The sequence below is a fragment of the Heterodontus francisci genome, chromosome 7 (genome assembly GCF_036365525.1).
Source record: "Heterodontus francisci isolate sHetFra1 chromosome 7, sHetFra1.hap1, whole genome shotgun sequence".
NCBI classification, from domain to species: Eukaryota; Metazoa; Chordata; class Chondrichthyes; order Heterodontiformes; family Heterodontidae; genus Heterodontus; species Heterodontus francisci.
Genome location: NC_090377.1, coordinates 23,902,706 through 23,929,928, shown reverse-complemented (window position 1 = coordinate 23,929,928; position 27,223 = coordinate 23,902,706). Strand labels below are relative to the sequence as shown.

Here is a 27,223-nt window from a genome sequence, read left to right as displayed (position 1 = left end):
GGGTTCAGCTGCAGATGAGATTGAATGGCTGGAACACTGGTATTCAAAATGGTAAGTTCTAGAATGTGGAGAGGATGCTGTGAAAAGGTGGATCAGTGGCAGTTTGAAGGGATCATTAGCCGGTCTGTCCACTCATGGTTCCCCCACTCCCCTGCCCTATGCACCCACCTGTGAAGCCAGCCTCTGAACCCGCACAGACCTGAGTGAACTGGTGAAAATGTTCCCTTGACTACCTTCTGTTATAGAGGTGAGAGGTCAAAGGCAGTACCTACGCTCAATTTCAGTGATCTTGTCAACAACCCATGTTAGCTCTGAAATGAATGCAGAACCTGCCAGTTTAAAGATTTCTCCTATGCTGGGGGAAGTGGGGGAAGGGTAGTGTTGACAGGCGGGCTTTCTAAAAGGCTGCTAAACTGTATGCTGGTAATTTACATCGATCAGTAATCTGAACAGTTGAACAGAGAGAGAGAGCTTTGAGAGAAATAAATGCTTCCTGGTGGCACGTAGTATCTTGTCAGCTTGAAATAGTCCTGCCTGTATAATTTATAAAATGTATACCAGCCTTAAATATCAAACTTTAACTTCAAAAACATCTTTAGAAGTTATAAACTAACATTGGTTGGGGACTGGGCCCATTACATTTTGTTAGATGGGTGAATGTGGCAGTGCGACTCGTCCCATGACTGATGGAACATTTCACCGAGACTAAAACATCACATGGGCGGCACAGTGGCGCAGTGGTTAGCACCGCAGCCTCACAGCTCCAGGGGACCCGGGTTTGATTCTGGGTACTGCCTGTGCGGAGTTTGCAAGTTCTCCCTGTGTTTGCGTGGGTTTTCGCCGGGTGCTCCGGTTTCCTCCCACATCCAAAGACTTGCAGGTGATAGGTAAATTGGCCGTTGTAAATTGCCCCTAGTGTAGGGAGGTGATCGGGAATATGGGATACTGTAGGGTTAGTATAAATGGGTGGTTGTTGGTCGGCACAGACTCGGTGGGCCGAAGGGCCTGTTTCAGTGCTGTATCTCTAAATAAAAAAAAATAAAAATAAAAACATCACATAAAATCTTAAATCACACCCCTGCGCAAATGTTGCCATTACAATATTGGAGAACAGCACACTGTTGTTCCTCTCATCTCTAGTTCTCCTGCACTGAGAGATTTAACTGGCGACTCTCCTTCCTGACTTCCATCTCGCATTGGTGATGTTAAGCTCTGATGCTTCTTTGCAGAAATATTAGCTATCCCTTCTGACTTGATACACAAATGGCTGCTCACACTATTGTCCATTTTCTGCCAGCATCATTAGCATCCAGCTCTGAGTTGTATTATTGCTTAACATGCCAGTCAGGCCTGTGCATCAGTCCTGACAGCATCGGATTAGCAGCATTCGTCTCTATTCATATTAAACGTAAGAACACAGGAACAGGAGTAAGCAATTGAGCCCCTCCAGCCAGTTCCGCCATTCAATGAGATCATGGCTGATCTGTGATCTAACTATGGGCCCTTGTCCCATAACTCTTAAATACCCTTGGTTCACAAAAGGTTTATCACTCTGGATTTAGAGTTAACAATTAACCTAGCATCAATTGCAGTTTGGGGAAGAGTTCAAAACTTCTACCATCCTTTGCATTATAGAAGTGTTTCCGAACATCACTCCTGAAAGTTGACAGTTTAGCTGTGATTGATTCTGTGGAGATTACCAACTTGAGCACTGGAGGTGAGTATGCATGAGCTCTAAGACTTGCCTGGGAGCTTGCTGTGCGTGAATTGGCTGCCGCATTTCCTACGTTACAACCGTGACTGTGCTTCATTAGCTGTAAAGCGCTTTGAGATGTCCGGTGGTCGGGAGTCTTTTTTTTTCTCTGTAGCCTGGGGGAGGGAAATATAGCCATTTCTGGGGGGGAGGGGGGGCGCAGGGGTAGGGGGTTGCAATAGCTCCGACGGCTAAAGTCATGTGAAGGGAGGTCTAAAACTGTTGGATTAGTTGCCCAAATTCGGCTGATCTTTACTGCAAGAGTAATGGAAATGACTGCTGCTAGGGAGTGCTGAGGTGGGTGGAGAGAGGCAGAACAATCCATAGGATATAGCTTAAGTTTTCAAAATAGGGTCTCTCGAGCCAAAGGATCCCAGGTGGTCTACAAAGCTGTAAAATCTCTGTCCATATGTCATTAGATTATTGTATTTATTAACTCACTAGAAAATTATTTTGATTGCTTTTTACTAAGAAATTAAGGTGTCAGCTGTGTCTGAGAGGGAGCACTCTCTCCTGAGACAGAAGGCTGTGGGTTTAAGTCCTATGCCAGACACTTAAGCACAAAATTGAGGCTGACATTGCAGTGTAGTACTGAGGGAATGCTACACTGTTGGAGGTGTCGGTTTTCGGATGAGACGTTAAACCATGGTCCTGTCTGCTCTCTCAGGCAGACCTGGTACTGTTTCGATCGAAGAGCAGGGGATTCCCCCAATGTCCTGGCCAATATTTACCCCTCCACCAACATCACCGTAAACAGATTATCTGATCATTTATCACATTGCTGTTTGTGGGAGCTTGCTGTGCACAAATTGATGCATTTCCTACGTTACAGCAGTGAGTACAATTCAAAAGTAATTAATTTAGCTGCAAAGCACTTTGGGACATCCTGAGGTCGTGGAAGGTGCTATGTAAATGCAATCTCTTACTCGTGACAGCATTTTTTTTCAGAAAGTGCTGACATTGTCAGGAATTAGGACAGGGGGTACACAGAATGGGCATAATTGAATCCGGCCCACGGGAATGGGTAGTCAGGGGGGGTGGGGTATTGGGGGAGGTGCCATAGAATTGGCAAGGAAGGTCGGGATTGGGAGTGCCCGTCACCTTGTTTGTCCAATTCAATCAGCAGCGGGGAAGATCGAGGGCGGCTTTCCTGTCCAGAGGCCTTTAAGTGACCAAGTGGGGAGACTGTCCAGTAAAAGCTGGTCGCCTGTCTGCGGTCTTGAGGGAGGTGGCCCTCCTGATCAGGCAAGGGTCACCCCTGCTGAAACAGCGTCCCCCTCCCCACCCCCTACCCTCACCAACGACCTCCCACCTGCCCTCGCTGGGGCTTGCCTGACTGACCCCAGCAAACCAGATCCATTTACCTGGGTTCTGGGGGCCTGTTTCATCTTGCGGGTCCTGGATGGGTGCGGTCCCAGCAGTGATCACTGCTACCGGTGGTGCTGCAGGGACTGAAGAGATGCCGGCCCTCCGGTTGGCTGGCAGCTCTTGGAGGTGGGATCTCTGCTCTTAAAGGACGGGAGCCCTGACATCAGGCAGTTAATTGCATGATAGGTACAGAATCACATCAGGGCTCCCGCAAAAGGCCGTGATGAGGTAGCCCCCGATTTTCCGGCCTACCTTTGGGGCCACCACCGCCAGCATTAAATTCAGCCTGATATGTGCAAGATTTGTGCCCACAATACCCCACATGGGATGCCAATGGCATGAGGTAGCAAATAGCGATGCAGGTTTGCCCCTTCGAAGTGGAGCAAAAATTGGAAGGAAGTCAAGACAAGTTGCTCATGTCCAGCACCTAGCCGATAGATTTGAAAACAAGTTTGCCTTTTTACTAGAATCAAGAGATGGTGCCCAACTAGAGTCCAACAGTTGGGAAGAAAAGAATAAAGGCAATATTATGTTCAAAGTAATGGTTCTGAGGAGTAATGGCAACTTCCAAATTGGGTCTAACTTTCAAACATCATTTAGGATTGACCGGTACAACTTGGTTTTCATACTGGACGAAATCCCACTGCCAGTCTCTTTCAGCTATTCAGATTTATATCCGGACAACTTCTCGGCTGGAAAACATTGAATATTCCCTCTTTCTACCTCCACCCAACATCTTGAGAGACTCAAAGTTAATTCTTAACCTTATTCACTAGATTTATGTGATTTCTCCCTTTTTAAATCGACTTTGCCATTTAAGATGGCATATATTGAACCTGAGCCATGTGGGGTGTTTGTACAATACACATGTGTTATGAAAATGGAAAAGTTTGGTGCAAAGAGATGAGTAACAACATTTTGGCAGAAGATGCAGGTTCAAAGGCGGGTAGGTGGGGTTGGTCTTTTTTAAGAAAATAATTTGGGCTTCTTTCAGTACATTTCCGTTCTCCTGTTCCTATAAACTGTTAGGGTTTCATTCGACATACAAAGGCAAGTTAAGTAACCTTTAGCTGTCAGAATGTAGAAAGTGTGTCTTATAGATGTGTTTCATTAACTTTGTCCTTCAAGATTTGTTATAATGTACAAAATCCATCACCTCTGAGTTTACTCTTGAATATTTTTAACAAACCCAGATTAAAGTTTGTAAGTTGTTTTAACTTGTGTTATACCATCCAGTATGAAAATTTAATGACTTCCTGCTTTTTTTTTTCCCTAGATCATTTTGTGATGTTCATCCAGATGGTTTTGGCTGATACATGAGTGCTGTATTCTGTGGGAAAGCAACATGGTTGTTCTTTACCTGCCATTTATTTGGGAAATAATCTGGTTGTGACAGGAACGTTATGCAAAAAGGAATTGGCCAACCTGTGTGGAGACAGCTCTCCCAGTCCAAAGTAGCTCCGCTGGAACGATATAAACATGGCTGTTGCATCTATGAGGGATATATGTATCTTTATGGTGGTCGGAGGCAAAATGGGCTGAAGGATTTTTGGAGGTACAACATTGGTAAGATGTCGTGGTTTCATTCGATTTTTTTTTTTTTCTCTAATTTTCTCTCGTCTGCGATGTATCATCAGGTTTTAGCTAATTGCATCTAAATGAGAGTTAACTGTTAACTAACTGATTTTATACCAGTACTGTAGGTGAATCTGGGAGTTCAGCTTATGTTGAAGTGGGTGGGTAGAGTGGTGTGAGATGAATGGGTTCTTAAACTGGAAATAAATAGAGCCAGCAGCATGAAATATTAAGCTGCTGAAGATTGAATTAGCAGTCCTATGTGGGATGTGACGAGTGGCAGTGGCTAAAGGAAGGTGGGTTTTAGGAAAAGTTGCTGAGGAGTTGCTCTCATGAATGATCAAAAGATCAAGAGCTGCTGGTGGGTTACTTCTGCACTCATGGCTGAAAACTGAAATCGGATTTTGGGGAAATATAGTGGATGGGGATATGGAAAATGTAGAAATATATGTATGTTTTAAGAAAATTTGTATATTTAAACATCATAATTTTGGAAGTTCGCTTGGCACTCTTGCTAAGGCGGTACTTATTGAAAAATGAATGTTTATTTACAAGTCAGTGAGGTAAACAGCTTGGTCATTCGAAGCAGGGCCCTTAATGTTCCATAATTGTGGAATTGCTCCCATTCCATTTTTCCTCTTTGTTTTCATTCTCAATCAGTTTTCCCCATTGTAACTATTGGAACCAATGGCCGGTATACTAACACCAATTCTTTTCAAATCATCATTAATATGCTGCTCCTCAATCCCTGTATATTTTATACCTTGCACAACTCACCTGCAACTGATATGTGCACCGTGTGAACAGCGTGGAGATTATATTACAACATTGTTCTCTGATTTTTAATCAATCGGTTTTGCAGAAGCAGCTTGCCTATTGAGAGTCAGTGGGGAGAAAACCTTGCCCAGTTACTGAGTCCATTTTGAGCATGGAAGCTGTGTGAAATGCACTGGGATTAAACAGATGTAAATCAATAAGGATTAGAAGATTGATGTTAACTAGTACTGCTCAGATTCAGAACATGAGGTATTGGTATACTAAGTTTTTGGTTACTTACTTAACAGCAACTACAACTGACTGGTTAGCAGGTGAGACGGCTAGATGTTGAGCAACTAAGATTATTAGGGGCTAGGCACGGCTAACAGCCGTTAAACAGTTTAAAATGTACAGTTTTGCAAAACAAAAAATACTGGGGTAGCATAAGTTTATTTTAAAAATATTTAACACATTAAGATTGAAGTATCCTCAAAGCCTGGGTAAATTCACATTCCCCAAATGGATTCCATACGAGGGTCCTCAAGAAAGTCACTAATGGAATTGGACACACACTGGTGCATATCTTTAGGGAATCTTTAGAAACTGAGACTGCCTGAGCATTGGGGAAAAGGAAATGTGACACCATCTACAAAAAGGAGGTAAGGAGATGACACAGAAAATTACATTGTAAGGAAAGTCCTGGAGGACAACCTGAAGGAATGAACAATGAACCACCTGGAGAAATGCAGAACTATAGCAGGGAACCAGTATGGCTTTCTGAGAGGGTGATCATGCTTGATAGATCTGCTGGAGTTCTTTAAAAGGAGTAAGCAGTAATATGAAATTTGGCAAGGTCTAAGCAGAAAATAGGTGCCTTTCAAGCAGATAACAAACTTTGTAGAAAGGGGAAATTCAGGTAGGTGTTGCTTATTCAGTTTTCATCAAAGCTTTTAAAGCGGTGTCACGTTGGAGATTGGTCCACAATGTTGGAAGACATGAGAGAGAGTGGTTCTGTAGTGGCTGAAGCAGACGAAGCAACATGTGGCTATATGTGAAGCTGGATAGATTTGGAAGGAGGTAACGAGTGAGGTGACCTGTAGATCAGCTCTTTGATGTTTACTTGGAAGAGGGAATGGAAACAACATTTTTCAAGTCTACACTCAGTACCAAGCTGGGAGGGACTGCAAACAACCAGACATCAGCTGAACAAATACAGAAGAGCCTGAATGGCTAGAGAAGCTGAAGTGATGAGTGGTAAATGACATTTATTGTGGAGGAAGGCAAAGTCATGAGAATAGGAAAAGATAATAAACGTGGACTAAATAGTATTATTGTATAGGACATGTTACAATAAAAGGATTTGAAGTTTCTGGTGGATGGATCACTGAAATCAACTAATGTAGAAATGGTAAGAAAACCAATAAGATCTTGGGCTTTAGCCAGTGCAATAGAACACAAATCTCAGGCATAATTCTTAGTTTGTACAGAGTGCTTGTCTGGTACTATATGCAGTACTGTGCACAGTTCTGTTTGCCATATTATGAGAAAGACATCCAGATACTGGAAGTGGCAATGAAGGGCAACTAAATTAGGTACCTGAGAGAAGTTGCAGAGGCTGGTAATGTTTACAATGCAGAAAAGAAAACTGGGGTGAATTTATTGAAGTTGAAGATTCAAAGGGGCATAGCTGAGATAAGTTTCGCTATGCTTAGCAGAGTCACAGATATTCAAACAGAAAGGCAGAACCTCAAGTTGAAGAGAGAATGGTGAAAAGACAGCTGACATTCAACTACCTTCTGTAGAGGATTGGCTTATGTGGAACAGACTGCTGAGGAATCCATTTGGGGTGGATTGTATTGGCAAATTCAGAGATTGTTGGATAAATGTCTTGTGACTGGCCAGATGAACTGTTTTTTTTGTTGTCCTCTGAATTCCTATATTCCTATACACTCTCGCTGCAGAATTTGACTGCTGTGGAAGCTTCTCTGGTCATTTTTTTAAAATTCGTTTCATTGGATATGGGTGTCGCTGGCCAGCCAGGCCAACATTTATTGCCCATCCCTAATTGCCCATGAGAAGGTGGTGAGCTGCCTTCTTGAACTGCTGCAGTCCATGTGGGTTAGGTATACCCACAGTGCTGTTAGGAAGGGAGTTCCAGGCTTTTGATCCAGCGACAGTGAAGGAATGGCAATATAGTTCCAAGTCAGGATGGTGTGTGACTTGGAGGGGAACTTTCATTTGGTGGTGTTCCCATGCATTTGCTGCTCTTGTCCTTTTGAGGTGGTAGAAGGCGTGGGTTTGGAAGGTGCTGCCTGAGTAGCCTTGGTGCATTGCTGCAGTGTATCTTGTAGATGTGACACACTACTGCCACTGTGTGTCGATGGTGCAGGGAGTGAATGTTTGTGGATGGGGTGCCAATCAAGTGGGCTGCTTTATCCTGGATGGTCTTGAGCTTCTTGAGTGTTGTTGGAGCTGCACCCATCCAGGCAAGTGGAGAGTATTCCTTCATACTACTGACTCGTGCCTTGTAGATGGTGGACAGGCTTTGGGGAGTCAGGAGGTGAGTTACTTGCCGCAGGATTCCTAGCCTCTGATCTGCTCTTGTAGCCAGGGATTTATATGGCCACTCCAGTTTAGTTTCTGGTCAATGGTAACCCCCAGGATGTTGATAGTGGGGGACTCAGTAATGCCATTGAATGTCAAGGGGAGATGTTTTGATTCTCTTTTGTTAGAGATGGTCATTGCCGGGCACTTGTGTGGCGCGAATGTTACTTGCCACTTATCAGCCCAAGCCTGGATATTGTCCAAGTCTTGCTGCATTTCTACCCGGACTGCATCAGTATCTGAGGAGTCACGAATGGTGCTGAATATTGTGCAACCATCAGTGAACATCCCCATTTCTGACCTTATGATTGAAGGAGGGTCATTGATGAAGCAGCTGAAGATGGTTGGGCCTAGGACACTACCCTGAGGAACTCCTGCAGTGATGTTCTGGGACAGAGATGTTTGACCTCCAACAACCATCTTCCTTTGCACTAGGTACGGTTCCAACCAGCGGAGAGTGTTCCCCCTGATTCCCATTGACTCCAGTTTTTCTAGGGCTCCTTGATGCCATACTCGATCAAATGCTGCCTTGATATCAAGGGCAGTCACTCTCACCTCACCTCTTGAGTTCAGCTCTTTTGTCCATGTTTGAACCAAGGCTGTAATGAAGTCAGGAGCTGAGTGGCCCTGGCGGAACCCAAACGGAGTGTCACTGAGCAGGTTATTGTTCAGCAAGTGCTGCTTGATAGCACTGTCAGTGACACCTTCCATCACTTTACTGACGATCGAGAGTAGACTGATGAGGTGGTAATTGGTGGGATTGGATTTGTCTTGCTTTTTGTGCACAGGACATACCTGGGCAATTTTCCACATTTCTGGGTAGATGCCAGTGTTGTAGCTGTACTGGAACAGCTTGGCTAGGGGCACAGCAAGTTCTGGAGCATAGGTCTTCAGTACTATTGCCGGAATGTTGTCAGGGTCCAGAGCCTTTGCAGTATGCAGTATATCAGGGGAGGCAGTGGCCTAGTGGTATTGTCACTGGACTAGTAACCCAGAGACCCAGGGTATTGCTCTGGGGACATGAGTTCGAATCCCACCACAGCAGAAGGTGGAATTTGAATTCAATTAATAAATCTGGAATTAAAAAGCTAGTCTAATGATGGCCATGAAACCATTGTTGATTGTTGCAAAAACCCATCTGGTTCACTAATGTCCTTTAGGGAAGGAAATCTGCTGTCCTTACCTGGTCTGGCCTACATGTGACTCCAGATCCACAGCAATGTGGTTGACTCTTATATGCCCTCTGAAATGGCCTGGCAAGCCACTCAGTTGTATCTAACCGCTACGAAGTCAATAAAAAGGAATGAAAAACTCCTTTCCTAACAGCACTGTGGGTGTACCTACCCCACATGGACTGCAGCGGTTCAAAAGGCAGCTCACCACCACCTTCTCAAGGGCAATTATGGATGGGCAATAAAAGCTGGCCTGGCCAGTGACGCCCACATCCCATGAATGAATAAAAAAAAACAATCCATTGCCTTCAGTCATTTCTTGATATCACGCGAAGTGAATCGAATTGGCTGAAGACCAGCATCTGTGATGCTGGGGACTTCAGGAGGAGGTCGAGATGGATCATCCACTCGGCACTTCTGGCTGAACGTTGTTGCAAATGCCTTATCTTTTGCATTGATGTGCTGGGCTCCCCCATCATTGAGGATGGGGATATTTGTGGAGCCACGTCCTCCTGTTAGTTGTTTAATTGTCCACCACCATTCACGACTGGATGTGGCAGGACTGCAGAGCTTAGAGCTGATCCGTTGGTTATGGGATCGCTTAGCTCTGTCTGTCAATGCTGCTTCTGCTGTTTTTCATGCAAGTAGTCCTGTGTTGCAGCTTCACCAGTTTGACACCTTATTTTGAGGTGTGCCTGGTGCCGCTCCTGGCATGCCCTACTGCACTCTTCATTAAACCAGGGTTGATCCCTTGGTTTGATGGTAATGGTAGAGTTGGGGATAAGCCGGGCCATGAGGTTACGGGTTGTGGTCGAGTACAATTCTGCTGCTGCTGATGGTCCACAGCACCTCCTGGATGCCCAGTTTTGCATTGCTAGATCTATTCGAAATCTATCCCATTTAGCACGTTGAAAGGTATCCTCAATGTGAAGATGTGACTTAGTCTCCACATAAACTGTGCGGTAGCCACTCCCACCAATAGTGTCATGGACAGATGCATTTGCAGCAGGCAGATTGGTGAGGATGAGGTCAGGTATGTTTTTCCCTCTTGTTGGTTCCCTCACCACCTGTGGCAGACCCAGTCTAGCAGATATGTCCTTTAAGACTCAGTCAGTAGTGGTGCTAATGAGCCACTCTTGGTGATGGACATTGAAGTCCCCCAACCAGAGTACATTCTGCGCCCTTGCCACTCAGTGCTTCCTGCAAGTGGTGTTCAACATGGAGTACTGATTCATCAGCTGAGGTGGTGGGGGCAGAAGGTTTCCTTGCCCATGTTTGACCTGATGCCATGAGACATCATGGGGTCCAGAGTCGATGTTGAGGACTCCCACGGCAATTCCCTCCCGACTGTATACCACTGTGACGCCACTTCTGCTGGGTCTGTCCTGCTGGTGGGACAGGACATACCTGGGGATGGTGATGGTCATGTCTGGGACATGTCAGTAAGGTATGATTCAGTGAGTATAACTATGTCAGGCTGTTGCTTGACTCGTCTGTGGGACAGCTCTCCCAACTTTGGCACAAGCCCCCAGACGTTAGAAAGGGGGACTTTGCAGGATCGACAGTCATTCTGGAAGATCTGACTATACGACATGTGCTTTGTTCCCACCAAAAGTAAAAACAATCATTTGGTGCAGCTCATGCCCTACCAGACGCAGTGGCGGCTCATATTACTCTCTTTCCCTCTCCCCTTTTGGGTTAATTGGGCCGCACACTACCCGCTGCCAAGCAGCTTGATGACTTGTTGCACCAAAACCTCTACCAATGCCACTGGGGACCATCCATCAGGATGCACACAACAAATCCCAGAAACTAACTGTATGCCTATTCTCCTGGGAAGGTCCTTTCCCACACTGAAAATGTGAAATTCACCAAAGTAGATTGTTGAACCAGTACCCCAATGTTCCTGCAGTGCACTGCGACAGCATCTGATTGCTTAATTCTGCACAGTAAAATTGGTCCTAAACTTTCTTTTTGCAAATGTAACTCTTCTCATTCAGACTATGTAGGACATAATACCCGGTGTGACCATGATGTATGATGTTCTTTAACAATAGGCAAAGTTGCCAGGAATTGAATGTAATAAGTTCTTTAGGTGAGACATTAAGGATCGGATTTTGTGTGGCGCCTGAGACGGGGTCGAAGGTGGGGGGGGGGGCGCGTGGTGGAGGTGGGCATGGAGAATCGCAACGGGTGGCGGGGTGGGTGGGTGGAGCTGAGGGCCCTTCGCCAAGCGATCTTCCCAAAGACAAGATAAGCTGACGACGGCCTTTCCGCCAGAGGCCAATTGAGGTCCTTAAGTGGCCTATTAACAGCCAGTTAAGGGCCTCTTCCCACCGCTGCTGGGATCTTGCCATCAGTGGCGGGAGGGGTAGCCTCCACTAGGCGGGGAGGATGCTTTCTATAACAAGGCGCCCTCCCTTCGGGATTGGGGGGGGTGGTCCCTCCTTTGTGGGCAATTTATGCCCCATGGAGTACCCCCACCAGGAACCACTTTGCCTCCCCGGGGCTCTCCTCTCCCTGGACTTCACGACCACCCCCTCACTCCCTTCACCTGGGCCTTCCAGACTGGCTCTGGCAACCCCGCCTCACTTACCTCGGGTCCAGGATTCCAGCGCTGGGCCTGGGTCGAGGCCTGTGCATTATCAACAGCGGCCATACTCCCGGTGGCATTACCAATAATGCTGAGCTGCTGGCCTTCTGATTGGCTGGCAGTTTATGGAGGGGGGGATCCCTGTCGTTAAAGGGTTAGGGATCCCGGTTCATGGAAATTTTGATGTAAAAAGACTGGAGGATCGTCCTGGGATGGGGGGCGTGGGCAGGCATGAAAAGGCCAAGGCAGAACCCCGCCTTTTTGGCCTGGCACTGGGAGCTCCGCCTCCAGCACAAAATCTAGCCCCAAAAGTCCCAATTGCCTGATCAGGTGCATGATAAAGATTACATAATGCTGCTTGAAGAACAGGGAGTTGCCCTCATATCCTAGTCAGCAAAAAACAGATTATCCAGTCATTTATTTCATTGCCTTCTATGAAACGCTGTGGATGCCGAATCATGGCTGCACTTTGCTTACATAACCAAAGTTGATGCACGTCAAAAATAATTCATCGCATGAAGCACTTGAGATAATTTGAAGATGTGATAACATGATGTTTAAGCGTAATCATTTAATTTCTCTTGTCTATAGACTTGCAAAGCTTTGAATAAATATATGAACCCATTGCTCCTTATCTGCAAAATTCCAATTTTAATAAAAAAGCATATTCCTTGAATATATAGGCCGAAATTTTCCATTGGGCGGAAGGCCCCGCCCACCGACCAAAAGGTCGGTGGCAAGACTGCCTGTCTCGCCCGGGAAGCCAGACTGGGATTTTTCACTCCCCAGGCCTTTAATTGGTTTTGGTCGGGACTTCCAACTCTTTGAGGCAGGAAGTTCCGCCTAATGGAGCTGTCGGCCAATCAGCTGGCCGGCAGTTCTTAGTCCCAGCACCGCCACCAGGAGTGGTGGCCAATGCTGGGAGTGCATGCAGCCATCAGAACCAACAGGAACGACAGCCCTGGAAAAAAGGTAAGTTTTTAGGGCCGCGCCAGGGGCAAGCGGTCGGCCCCAGGCGAGGCAAGGGGTGTTGGTTAGTGGGGCGGGGGGAGTGTTGTGCTTTGGGGGTGGTTGGGGCTTTGGGAGCGGTCCTCCGTGGGGTACAGGGTGCTCGATCAGGAGAGCCCCCCACCAGCTTGCTTTCACCCCCCGCCTCCCACTCAATTTTACGTCCCTCCGCCACCAGCCCGCTTGTTTGGGGTTGGGTGGGGGGTGGGGTAAAACTCCGGCTTTACTCTTTTTTATTTAAAGAAAGTAATAGATTTACAGTATTAATATATGTCTGCTTTCGAGACAGGTATGACAGGCAAATTAATTTGTTTTGTAGAAGGGAAACTGAAAAAATATATATTTGCAGAGCAAGTGACTGCAGTATTTGTTCAAATGTCTCAAATTAGTGAGAATGTTGAAACTTTTTCGAAGAGTGACCCAGTTCTTGGTGCTGATGGGAGTATTGAAGGACTTTTTTTTATTTTGGTATCGTCAGACAAAAATAAATCTCTTTTAAAGATGTTTCTACCTTTTACGATCAAATCAAGACGACAGTCATTCTCACTGCAGGGGTTTTCCCATTTGGGTGTTGAGTCACACATTAACTAGGGATTAGCTCAGGATGTTATTGTGCGACGGATGCAAGGCATGAGCCAGATATATTTTTGTGAGCTTCACGTTGCAGTGTTGTGGGCGGATTTCAAAAGTTCGACAGGATTAAGTAATTCATGGGGAGAGTGATTAAGCTGCTTTAACGTTGCAGGCACGTTTCGTTGTAAGAACGTACCAGGCCCTCCACTGTAAAATGTCCTTTCCCTTCATTTTGAGCCTTTTATTCATTGTCACAGGGAGTTTCCAGTGGGGCCCTGTGCTCATCTGTGCCAAAGGGGTTAACAGCAGAGTGCCCCAAAGGAGGGAGTTTTCTTGCGATGTCAGCTCTCATTGTGTTTGGTTTTGGTTAATTGTTTTTTTTTGTGTGTTTTAGAGACTGATTGTACCCTAGATTGTGTGTTTTCACTCGCCAAAGATTCTGCATCTCTTTAAGCAGAGAAGAAAGCTAAAAGTTTTTTTTATTTTACTGTACAGCGACATAGGGCTAATAACTCTAATATCCACTCTGGAGGTTCAGGGACCAGGAGAAACATGATAATGGGTGGAGAAGGTTTAGGGCTGGTGACTTTCAGGAGGCTTTTGATGGAGGGGTGAGAGCTTTAGGTGGAACTTTCCAGAGTGTTGGGCTGAGATGGCTGAAGGCTCTGTGGCCACAGGTGAAGCAAAAGGGAGGGGAATACAAGGGGAAAGAGCAGTAACAACACAGGGCTGAAGGAGATTACAATTCTAGAGAGATGAAGAGGCATGGAGGGTTTGTAGATGAGGAAAAGGATTTTGCAATGGATGTGCTGGGGGATAGGAAGACAATGAAGGTTGACGAGGACAGGAGTGATGAGGATGTGAGGCACAGTACAGGGTAGGATGCATGTGGCAGATTTTTCGATCAGTTGGAGCTTGTGTTCGGCAGAAATCAGGAGGCCAACATTTAAGAAGTATGTAGGTGAGCACTTGAAATGCCATAGTATACATGGCGACTGCCCAAGTGCTGGATAATGGGAATAGAATAGATAGGTGCTTGATGGCTGGCACGGACACGGTGGGCTGAAGGGCCTGTTCTGTGCTGTATAACTCTGGCTCTATGGGTAATACAAACATTCCCGAATGTAGCTGCTTACTAGTGATTGTTTTATTTGTCATTCTTAGGATGTAGGCCTCTTTGGCAAGGCCAACATTTATTGCCCAACCCAAGTTCCCTGGAGAGAGGTGGCGGTGGGCTGCCTTCTTGAAACACAACTCCACATGCAGCATTCCTTGAATCAGTTTGAAACGACTAGCTTACCAGGCCACTGCACCATACAGTCAAACCACATTGGTATGGGTCTGGAGTTAAAATTTCCTTCTGTAAAGAACATTAATGAACCAGTTGGTTTCAACAACTGCAGTTATTTTATCCGATACCAGATTTTTGTTTCAGATCCTTGCACTGCCGTGGTAGGTTTTCAGCTCGTGTTCTCTGGATTAATAGTCCAGTCCTCCGGTTTACTGGACTGGTAATATAACCACTATATTACTATACCCTGTGTTGGGTGAATGGAATCCATTGTCAGGGTGATGTGAGCAATAATATTATTTATAATGCTATCTATTCTATTTTAATTCCCATTAGCTAATTCTTTAGTTTCAATCACAATCCTGTCCTTTTTTTTTTGTATGGCTGTATGGCATTTGCAGTAAATATGAGTTAGATCAGACCTGGAAATAGTCTGCAACTGTCCCAGTATATTTTCCCCAATTGCAATCCTTAATATTGTCAACAATATGAAGTTATTTAAAAAGGTAGATGGTTAAAGTCATTTTTTTGAAAAAAGATAATCCTCTGCTTATTTGTTACCACCTTTTAATTCCTTCTTCACGCATTGTGCATTTGTGACATTAAATAAACCTCCCTCCCTCTCCATAGACTTTGATCCCGATAATCCACCTGCATCATGACTGCAGTCCAATAAATCCTGTTGTTCCTAATGGGAATGCATTGGAATACTAATTGATGCTTTTGTATTTTTCAGCTCAGAATGATTGGGAAGAGTTGGACTATGCGTCTGGAACTGCACCAGAAGAATTGGAGGAGCCTTCGCTGGTAGCCCATGAAGTAAGAACCGAGTGGATGCAATCCAATGCCTTTGTTGAAAGTGGAGCAAACTTTAGCTCAGATTGGATGTTCGCGGTGTGCGCTCTCAAAGTTTCGAGTGGCTAATTTAAAATATGTTGATGCTGTTCTAAAATAATTTTTGCCCCAGGCGCAACAACTCGGAGTGGCAGTATGTGGCTCCATATCTGCTATTTCTATGACAGTGAGGCAACATTCTCATCTATGATGGCGTGAGGAGGTAATGACTGGAGGCACACATACTTAGTTCTGAGAGAAAGAAAAATATCTGGTCAGCTGCTGAGCTTTGCCAGGGGTCTACAGCAAGTGGGCTGCACTGGGACGGTGGACAAGAGGAATTTCTCACATGGGTTGATCAATAGCAGAGTTACAGTTATTTGCCATTCTCATCTCTATTATCATAGATGGCAAAATGATCAAGTTGTTGCACATTTGAGAGGATATGTTGTTGTTGGGAAATACTCTTTCTGATACCAGCATCTAAATTGATCTTGATGCACTTAACCAGAAGGAAGTTATAGTAAAGATTTTATAAATCACTGGTTTATCCTCAGCTAGAGTATTGTGTCTGATTCTGGGCACCAAACATTAGGAAGGATGTTAAGACCTTGGAAAGGGTGCAGAGGCGATTTATACCATAATGGTACCAGGGATGAGGGACTTCAGTTATGTGGAGAGACGAGAAGCTGGGATTGTTCTCCTTAGAGAAGAGGCGGCTAAGACGAAATTTAGTAGAGGTGCTCAAAATGGTGAGGGACTTTGTAGAGTGGATAGGGAAAACTGTTTCCACTGGCAGGAGGCTCGGTATCCAGAGGACACAGATTTAAGGTAACTGCCAAAAAATCCTGGGGTAAAGTAGGAGACATCTTGTTTCGCAGTGAGGTTTTACAGTTTGGAATGCGCTTCTTGAAAGAGCACTGGAAGTGGATTCAGCAGCATCTTTCAAAAGGGAATTAGATGTATACTTGAAAAGGAGAAATATGCAGGACTATGGGGAAAGGGCGGGGGACCTGCCACACACCTGCGGCTACGGAGCCTTCAGTCTTCTCAGCCCTGTACTCTAGAGGTGTGGGAATAGATGGAGGTCTATTTTATAGACGTGCTGATCTACAAATTTAAGATTGAGCATAATTGGCAATGAAAGGTCAGTCTAATTCAAATTTTTTTTTAAATTTTCATAATATTTCAACATTCTCTTGAGAAATAATTGCTTTTTTGCCAAAACATCACTCCATTGGCCCATTGATTCTTGACTTATTTAGGGTTTTGCTTTAAATTAATATTATGATGAATTTTTTATGGTGGTTCAGGTGAGGATTGGCAGTGCCCAGGAATAGGATAACATTTTGACCCAACATCCATATCTGGCACGACCAGGTCAGGGGAACAGAAACGGTTGTAATGTAAAACTCTTCCTAACCCACTAATTGGATAGCTCTTTCAAAGATCCAGCGCAGACACAATGGCCAAGTGGTATCTTTCAATGCTGTATGATCCTTTGACATTGCTCACTTTTCTGACCAGATTACACGACCTTGGCAAGATTTGGCTGTGTTTTTAAAGTTTTAAGACAAAAATTCTTTAAAAGTTATTTCCAATTGTAGTTACCAATTCTTCTGGTTTTTTTTGGAAGGGAATGATCTATGTGTTTGGTGGAATGATGGACTCTTCTTATACCCAAGGAAAAACACCTCTCTGGATCTATGATATTGGTAAGTGAAATGTATTGCAAAAGCTGTAATGGGAATATGTTTGCCACATATCTTGGTCTTTATATTCAACTTCCTATATTCAGGCCTGGCTGAGTAAAATGTTACTTGCAGACGTGACCAGTTAGAGGCAGAAAAGTGCTAGTTGGGGTGCAGAATGTTTTGGTGAGACCTGGAGGCAAAGGGGAGGGGTGGGAATTAGTGTCAGTATGAATTTGGAGGGAAGGGATAAGAATGGCTCCGTGAGCTGCGAAAAGAGATGAAAGCAATTTATGAAACCGGTTTTGCAACAGTCATTACTTGTGCTTTTCCTCAATGGCCTGCAATTTCTCGACAAGAAGTGAGGAACCTGCAATTTTTGTCACAATTTTCCTGCAGTAGTTCCAACATCTTGAAGGCCCATGGATAGCTATTGCGTTTAACATAGCAAAACAATAGTACTGAAACTATCACTTCATTAGCAGTGTTTGACTCACGGAGGTCTATTTTATAGACATGTTGATCGACAAATGTAAGATTGAGCGTAGTTGATAATGAGAGATTAGTCTAATTCTAATCTTAATTAAATTTTCAAAAGCTTTCAACATTCTCTTGAGAAATCATTTGCTTTTTTTGCCAAAATATAACTCCACTGGCCCATTGGTTCTTGACTTATTTAGGGTTTTGCTTGAAGTTAACATTATGACGACACTGACATGGAACACAAAAGTCCGAGTGTATCAAGCCTGTATCCTCAGTACCTTGCTCTACGGCAGCGAGGCCTGGACAACGTATGTCAGCCAAGAGTGACGTTTCAATTCATTCCATCTTCGCTGCGTCTGGAGAATCCTTGGCATTAGGTGGCAGGACCGTATCTCCAACACAGAAGTCCTCAAGGCGGCCAACATCCCCAGCATATACACCGTACTGAGCCAGCGGCGCTTGAGATGGCTTGGCCATGTGAGCCGCATGGAAGATGGCAGGATCCCCAAGGACACATTGTACAGCGAGCTCGTCACTGGTATCAGACCCACCGGCAAACGCAACATGAAGTCCTGTGACATTGATCACAAGTCGTGGGCGTCAGTTGCCAGCGATCGCCAGAGCTGGTGGGCAGCCATAAAGGCGGGGCTAAAGTGTGGCGAGTCGAAGAGACTTAGCAGTTGGCAGGAAAAAAGACAGAAGTGCAAGGGGAGAGCCAACCGTGTAACATCCCCGACAACCAATTTTATCTGCAGTTCCTGTGGAAGAGCCTGTCACTCTAGAATTGGCCTTTATAGCCACTCCTGGTGCTGCTTCACAATTCACTGACCACCTCCAGGTGCTTGCCCATTGTCTCTCGAGACAAGGAGACCAAAGAAGAAGAATAATAATAATATTATGATGAATTTTTTATGGTGGTTCAAGTGAGGATTGGCAGTGCCCAGGAAGAGGATAACATTTTGACCCAACATCCATATCAGACATGACCAGATCTGGGGACGACAAACAGCTGTAATGTAAAACTCTTCCTAATCAGCCCGAGTAACATCCCTTAACTGCAACCCTCAGAAGAGCACTGAGGTTCATCATTCCATCTTCCATCAGCTACTCATAAAGCCTCAATGTTATAGTTGAGACTAAATTTAACACGAGTTCCAGAAGTGATAGTTAAACAGTCTCCGACTGCTATTGCTGCCCAACATCCTGTCACGTTGGCATGGGGACCTGCAGTTTTATATTTATTAATAACTGGGAAACTTTACTCCAGTGATATCGCTTTCTCCCCTTTTAATTGGCCAGGGTCCAAGTAAAATGCCAGTTTCAAATTTAATTTACTGTTCATATTTTCTCTTGGCTTTTATTTTTCCATCTTAAATTACTGAGATTTCCACAGCAGAAGTAAGCGATGAATGAGTGAAGTCATTACTGATTGCAGATAAAATGTCACCACTTCCATTTGCTATTAAAATAAAAAGGGGAATCAAATAGACGGGGCATTAGATGACATCAGTACCACAATTTAGTTACTTCTTGGGAGGGCTGAAATAGTATTACTACCAGACATGTCCAAACAAGTTTATGTTTCTCTTAAATTTGGTTGAAATTAAGTGATGGATTTAATTTTTTTTTCATTCGAGGGTGTGGGCATTGCTGGTCAGGCTAGCATTTATGCCCATCCGTAATTGCCCTCGAGAAAGTGGTGGTGAGCTGCTTTCTTGAGCCACTGCAGTCCATGTGGAGTAGGTACACCCAGTGCTGATAGGAAGGGAGTTCCAGGACTTTGACCCAGCGATAGTGAAGGAATGGCGATATAGTTCCAAGTCAGGATGGTGTGTGGCTTGGAGGGGAACTTGCAGGTGGTGGTTTTAGAGATACAGCACTGAAACAGGCCCTTTGGCCCACCGAGTCTGTGCTGACCATCAACCACCCATTTATACTAATCCTACACTAATTCCATATTCCTACCACATCCCCACCTGTCCCTACACTTCCCTACCACCTACCTATACTAGGGGCAATTTATAATGGCCAATTAACCTATCAACCAGCAAGTCTTTGGCATGTGGGAGGAAACCGGAGCACCCGGAGGAAACCCACGCAGACACAGGGAGAACTTGCAAACTCCACACAGGCAGCACCCAGAATTGAACCCAGGTCGCTGGAGCTGTGAGGCTGCGGTGCTAACCACTGCGCCACTGTGCCGCCCTGTGTTCCCATGCATCTGCTGCCCTTGTCCTTCTAGGTGGTAGAGGTCGCAGGTTTGGATGGTGCTGTCGAAGGAGCCTTGGTGAGTTGCTGCAGCGCATTTTGTAGATGGTACACACTGCTCAACTGTGCATCAGTGGTGGAGGGAATGAATGTTGAAGGTCGTGGATGGGGTGCCCATCAAGCGGGCTGCTTTATACTGAATGGTCTTGAGCTTCTTGAGTGCTGTTGGAGCTGCACCCATCCAGGCAAGTGGAGAGTATTCTATCACACTCCTGACTCATGCCTTGTAGACAGGCAATGGGGAGACAGGAGGTGAGTTATTCACTGCAGAATTCCTAGCCTCTGACCTGCTCTTGTAGCCACAGCATTTATGTGGCTACTCTAGTTCAGTTTCTGGTCAATGGTGACCCCAGGATGTTAGTGGGGATTCAGTGATTGTAATGCCATTGAACATCAAGGGGAGATGGTTATTATCTCTCTTGTTTGAGATGGTCATTGCCTGGCACTTGTGTGGCAGAAATGTTGCTTGCCACTTATCAGCCCAAGCCTGGATGTTGTCCAGGTCTTGCTGCAAGTGGACACGGGCTGCTTCAGTATCTGAGGAGTCGCGAATGGTGCTGAATATTGTGCAATCATCAGCAAACATCCCCATTTCTGATCTTGTGATGGAGGGAAGGTCATTGATGAAGCAGCTGAAGATGGTTGGGCCTAGGACACTAACCTGAGGAACTCCTGCAGTGATGTCCTGGGACAGGGATGATTGACCTCCAACAACCACAACCATCTTCCTTTGTGATAGGTATGACTCTGATCAACAGAGAATTTTCCCCCTGATTCGCATTGACTCCAGTTTTGCAAGCGCTCCTTGATGCCATACTCGGTCAATTGCTGCCTTGATGTCAAGGGCAGTCACTCTCACCTCACCTCTTGAGTTCAGCTCTTTTGTCCATGTTTGAACCAAGGCTCTAATGAAGTCAGGAGCTGAGTGGCCCTGGTGGAACCCAAACTGAGTGTCACTGAGCAGGTATTGCTAAGCAAGTGCTGCTTGATGGCACTTGGTAACACCTTCCATCACTTTACTGATGATTGAGAGTAGACTGATGGGGCAGTAATTGGCTGGGTTGGATTTGACCTGCTTTTGTGTACAGGACATTCGTGGGCAATTTTTCACATTTCTGGGTAGATGCCCGTACTGTAGCTGTACTGGAACAGCTTGGCTAGGGGCACAGCCAGTTCTGCAGCACAGGTCTTCAGTACTATTGCCGGAATGTTGTCAGGGTCTATAGCCTTTGCAGTATCCAATGCCTTCAGCTGTTTCTTGATATCGCGTGGAGTGAATCAGATTGTCTGAAGACTGGCATCTGTGATGCTGAGGACATCAGGAGGAGGCCGAGATGGATCATCCATTCAGCACTTCTGGTAGAAGATTGTTGCAGATGTTTCAGGCTTATCTTTTGCACATATGCTGGGCTCCCCCACCATTGAGGATGGGCATATTTGTGGAGTCACCTCCAGTTAGTTGTTTAATTGTCCACCACCATTCATGGCTGGATGTGGCAGAACTGCAGAGCTTAGATCAGATCTGTTCGTTGAGTGATCGTTAAGGCCTGTCTATTGCATGCTGCTTCTGCAAGAAGTCCTGTGTTGTAGCTTCACCAGTTTGACACCTCATTTTGAGGTATGCCTGGTGCTACTCCTGGCATGCCCTCCTACACTCTTCATTGAACCAGTGTTTGTCCCCCTGCTTGATGGTAATGGTAGAGTTGGGGATATGCCGGGCCATGAGGTTAGAGATTGTGGTTGAGTACAATTCTGCTGCTGATGCCCCACAGCGCCTCATGGATGCCCAGTTTTGAGTTGCTAGATCTGTTTGAAATCTATCCCATTTCGCACAATGGTGGGTACCCTCATTGTGAAGACGGGACTTCGTCTCCAGAAGGACTGTGCGATGGGCACTCATACCAAAACTGTCATGGACCGATGCATCTGCGACAGGTAGATTGGTGAGGACATGGTCAAGTATGTTTTGCCCTCTTCGTTCCCACAACACATGCCGCAGACCCAGTCTAGCAGCTATGTTCTTTAGGGCTTGGTCAGTAGTGGTGCTATTGAGCCACTCTTGGTAATGGACATTGCAGTCCCCCATCCAGAGTACATTCTGTACCCTTGTTACCCTCAGTGCTTCTTCCAATTCGTGTTCAACATTGAGAAGCACAGATTTAGCTGCCGAGGGGATGGGGGTGGTAGGTGGTAACCAGCAGGAGGTTTCCTTGCCCATGTTTGACCTGATGCTATGAGACTTCATGGGGTCCGGAGTCAATGTTGAGGAATCCCAGGGCAGCACTGTCCCAACTGTATTCCACTGTGCCGCCACCTCTGCTGGGTCTGTCTTGCCAGTGGGACAGGACATACCCAGGGATGGTGATGTCTGGGATATTGTAAGGTATGATTCCGTGAGTATGACTATGTCAGGCTGTTGCTTGACTAGTCTGTGGGACAGCTCTCCCAATTTTGGCGCAAGCCCCAGATGCTAGTAAAGAGGATTTTGCAGGGTTGACCGGTCTGGGTTTGCTGTTGTCACTTCCAGTGCCTAGGTCGATGCCAGGTGGTCCGTCCGGTGTCATTCCTTTTCTTAGACTTTGTAGCGGTTTGATACAACTGAGTGGCTTGCTAGGCCATTTCAAAGGGCATTTAACAATCATTCACATTGCTACACAACTATTCCTTTTACAAAAACAATGGGAGCTCTCACTTGGGCATTCAGTATCAGTACTGGGAGGACATTTTTCAAGGCATTTAGTGTTAGCGGCAAGTAATTCCAGCTCAGATATTACTTTAGCAGCAGTGCTAAATCTGCTAGTGGAAATCTGGAACTCTTAACCCTGCCCCCTCAGAATAAAAGCTGTTGAGGCTAGGTCATCTGAAAATTTCAAACTTAACTGATATATTTTTGCTAGGCAAGGCTATTAGGGGTTACAGAACAAAAACAGGCAAATGGAGTTCAGATGTAGTAGTGATCTGCCCAAGGACAGGTCCTTTGCTCATTTCTCCATGCCTCACAGTCCTGCACTTCCTTCTTCAGTTGCTCCCATTTTTAAACTTCCGTGAGAAATGAGCAATATGACTCTGCTAAAAGGACATGAGGTGGTTTCCCGTTGCCTTCCTCATGTGTACTTTAAGGAAAGACGAGTCCCCTTCCCCTAGGATCTTCCGCCTCTAAGCAGACTTTGTCCCTCGAGGTTCTAGCTCTTCCGCTAACACCACCAAAAACCGCTGGTTCCGCCTTTGGCCAGGGTTCGTAACCCTGAGCGTGGGACCATTATCTGTGCGTGGGGCAACTCTTACAAGGGAAGGGACTGCCATCCCCTGAGGTCTCAAATGACCCTGCTGCCCTAGGAGTTGAGATACAGATCGTTAATTGAATGGTTTGACAAGCTCAAGGGGCTAAATGGCTACTCCTTGGTAAACCAGTTGGATGTTCAGGACAATTCAGCAGCTTTCATAGTCACTCTATTTACTGCTAGCCTACAATTTGCCAAGGGGGCATTTAAACTAAACCTCTAAGTTCTAGTGCAGTACCATAAACATGAGGCTTGCCAAACTACACGTGTATATTCACGTGTAGAGGGTAAAACACTTTTTTGTTTCATTAGGATTACCAGTTTCATGGATTCTTGCAGAACTATACTAGCTTTTCCTGGCAGTCTACCATCTCCTGAGACGATGGTTTGTGCCTTGGTGATCAACTAGCTTTAAGTAATAAAATTATGTTCAGCAAATACCAATTAAACTACATTAGGCAATTTAAGAAATGAGACTTCAGAACATAGAAGTGTTCAAAATTGAGGGATTTTGATGGGAAAAGCTATTCATGTGCTCAGTGAATCAGTGATTTAAGGGCATAAATTTAAGAAAGAACCATAAGATTCATAAGAACAGCAGAGAAGGAAGTTATTCGGCCCATTGTGTGTGTGCCAGAGCAATCCAAAACTAATTTAAAAAAAAAATTATTTCATGGAATGTGGGTGTTACTGGCAAGGCCAGCATTTGTTGCCCATCCCTAATTGCCCTTGACAACTGAGCGACTTGCTAGGCCATTTCTGAGGGCAGTTAAGAGTCAATCACATTGCTATGGATCTGGAGTCACATGTAGGCCAGACCAGGTAAGGATGGCAGAATTCCTTCCCTAAAGTACATTAGTGAACCAGGTGGGTTTTTAATGACAATCGATGATAGTTTCATGGCACCATTACTTAAACTAGCTTTCAATTCCATATTTTTTTATTAATTAATTGAGTTAATTAATTAATTGAATTTAAATTCTACCATGGTAGGATTTGAACCCATGTTCCCAGGCCATTAGCCTGTGCCTATGGATTACCAGTTTAGTGGCAATACCACTACACCACTGTCTTCCCAACCCTGCACTGTCTCCATAGTACTATATTTCCTTTACTTCAAATGCCTACCTATTCTTTTCTTAAAGGGTGCAATGTCGTCTGCCTCAACTATTGCCTATGGTAAAACATTCTGTGCTCTAATAAATCTCTGCACAAAGAAAATTCTCCTAACCTCCTCAGTCTGTAAGTGATGATGATTTTAACCTGATGATCCCTTGTAACTGAGACCTCAGCCAGAGGAGAATGTATTACTTTGTTCACCTTCTCAAAATACTTTACCATGTTAAAAACCTCTCTTAAATCTCCTAATTACCAAACCACTGAATGGAGAGATTAGGAGAATTTCTTTTATGTGGTGGGTTGTTAGGATATGGACTGTTCCATCAGAAACTGTGGTGGAAACAGAACTCATGATAGCTTTTAGAAGCTAGATTGGTTAACTCGTTGAAGAAAGCAAAAAAAAAAGATACAGGGAAAGAAGTGGGAGAAAAGACTGATGCTGTTGACCGATAGTTGATGAAATGGGCTGAATAGCCTATATCTGTGCTGTAGAATTTTCCGATTGTACCTGCTAGCTCCTAACATTGAAATTTAGCCGCTCATTGGCGGAATTTAATGCGACTCTTGGGAGTGGGTTGAGAGGCGGGGGGTCAAATAAGGGCCACTTAAGGACCTCTTCCTGCCACTGCTAGCATTTTACCTGGGGGACTTGCTGCAGGCTCGGTGGGTGATGGTGGGGGAGGAGATCCTCCTAATTGGGTGCCCTGTGGCAGACGTAGCAGCCCCCCAGCGGCAATGGCACCGAACCCCCCACCCCTCTCGCCCTCACCAATCTTTCCACCCCATCCCCCTCTCTGGCTGACCCCAGTGACCCCAAACTCACTTACCATCATCCAAAGGTGGCATCCATGGTGCTTCTCAGGGCTGAGTGCAGTCCCAGCAGTGGCCACTGCTTTCCCCACCCAATTCCCCCACGCCCACTTCACCACCATTCTCTTTCCACATTCAAAAGCTTCCTCATAACCTGCCTTTTTGGCCAGGCTTCCCCTAACTTGTCACCCTCTTCCTCCTGTAGTCGCCTGGTGCTGCCCCCCGCCCCCACTCCGGTAAAACACATTGGGCCATCTCATTAATTGTAAGCTGTTGTAGGCAGCAACCTGTCTGTCTTGCGTGAAAATATATATCTGCAAAATACACAGTATCTATTATCCTGTGAATTCTGAATAGTCTGCTGGAAAGTTTAAATGAACACATAGCCTATTGAACAACTGGATCTTCGGAAAGAACTATCTGTTGGGCATGGTTCAAGTGGGGATAAACAAAGAGAATTCTTCTGGATTTGTAATCATGTGCTGTTCTTCTGTAGTAGCTGAAAACAGGATAAGGTCCCAAGCCAAGGGTTGGTATTAATAGTAGCCAGAGGACAATTTTGTATTTTTGAGAGTTTTCTATTTGAGATGTTGCAGTAATTGAAATAATTGTCAAAATGGGAAATGTGCTTAATGGAACAAATCTATGAAATCCTAAGCAGCATTATTGATTTAAAGCAGCAGTTTCCAGTACAAACCGCTGTTTCATTTTATTTGTTTTGTAAGAAAATGTAAAAATAAAATGGAAATTATGTATGAGATCTGATGTGTTGGGGAACGTTGCAAGCTTGTAATTGGGAGTGGTTTGTTTCCTAGGAATTTGCAGAATCTTGTTTTTTCTTAATGGCACTTTGTCTCTTAGCCACTTTTATCCAAATTCACAATGAAAAACTTCATTTTGTGACTAAAAAGCTCAGTTAACTACCCTCTTGTGGTTCATACATGTAGTTGCAAGTGATGTTGAAGTTAAACAAAGGTTTTATTTTTAATAGGTGGAGTGAGATGGACTTGGTGGTACAAGACGTTTTCTAGTGAGGTCTTGGTAAGAAACTCTTATTCTGTGTGAGGGAGGGTGGTAATATTTACATTTACCTTTCAAATGAGACATGTTACGATCAGGTGAGGAGGGGTAGATTAGATTAGAGATACAGCACTGAAACAGGCCCTTCGGCCCACCGAGTCTGTGCCGACCATCAACCACCCATTTATACTAATCCTACACTAACCCCATATTCCTACCAAACATCCCCACCTGTCCCTATATTTTCCTACCACCTACCTATACCAGTGACAATTTATAATGGCCAATTTACCTATCAACCTGCAAGTCTTTTGGCTTGTGGGAGGAAACCGGAGCACCCGGAGAAAACCCACGCAGACACAGGGAGAACTTGCAAACTCCACACAGGCAGTACCCGGAATCGAACCCGGGTCCCTGGAGCTGTGAGGCTGCGGTGCTAACCACTGCGCCACTGTGCCGCCCACAAGGCAAGGCTCTCTCTTGCCTTTCTCCTTGTTTGACCACAACAGGGTTTATTCCTTTTTAAACAGTGGATGTGCTTACCATTTCAGTGAGTGCTTAACCTTTTACCTTTATTGTGATCATAAAAGAACCAATCGGACAGGTGGTCTTGAGTTTAAACACGAAAGAGGTGAGCTTATTGTACTTAACCAAAAACCCGATCTAGATAAAATAATAAACTACGCTACACACACACACTTACACACACGAGAATCACACACACAAATAGATTACGGAGTGGAGAGGAATAGTTTGGGTTGGATTAGAGTCCAGAACAAATAAAAATAATATACAGTCTGTGGTGTCTGTTAATTCAGTTGTCTTCCGGCTGAATTTGGAGTCCTGAGGTACTTGGTTGGTAAATGTTCTTGGAGATAGTGGAGCAGGTTGTCGTCTTCTTGGGCTTTTTGTCTTGGATCTTTTCCAGCCAGCAGGCAAGCTTCGAAAGTCCAAGGTCACTTAGAGAGAGAGAGAGACACCCCCTATGGGTTCTGCACACGTCAAAATCTTTTTGCAAAAGGTT

The 27,223-nt window shown here is 45.1% G+C and overlaps 1 protein-coding gene across 3 annotated transcripts in view; it reads left to right on the top strand.

Moving 5' to 3' along the window:
- Positions 1–27,223, top strand: part of klhdc3l (kelch domain containing 3-like) — a 47,817-nt gene that overhangs the window by 6,811 nt on the left and 13,783 nt on the right. For 2 of the 3 annotated variants that reach the window (XM_068034886.1, XM_068034887.1), the window contains 4 exons: positions 4,398–4,687; positions 15,430–15,512; positions 17,164–17,242; positions 26,171–26,220. In XM_068034886.1, the coding sequence (XP_067890987.1) occupies positions 4,525–4,687; positions 15,430–15,512; positions 17,164–17,242; positions 26,171–26,220 (375 nt within the window). In that variant the 5' untranslated portion in view covers positions 4,398–4,524. Of the gene's footprint in view, positions 1–1,635; positions 1,718–4,397; positions 4,688–15,429; positions 15,513–17,163; positions 17,243–26,170; positions 26,221–27,223 lie in introns of all 3 variants that reach the window. The other variant, XM_068034888.1, reaches the window with a different exon arrangement.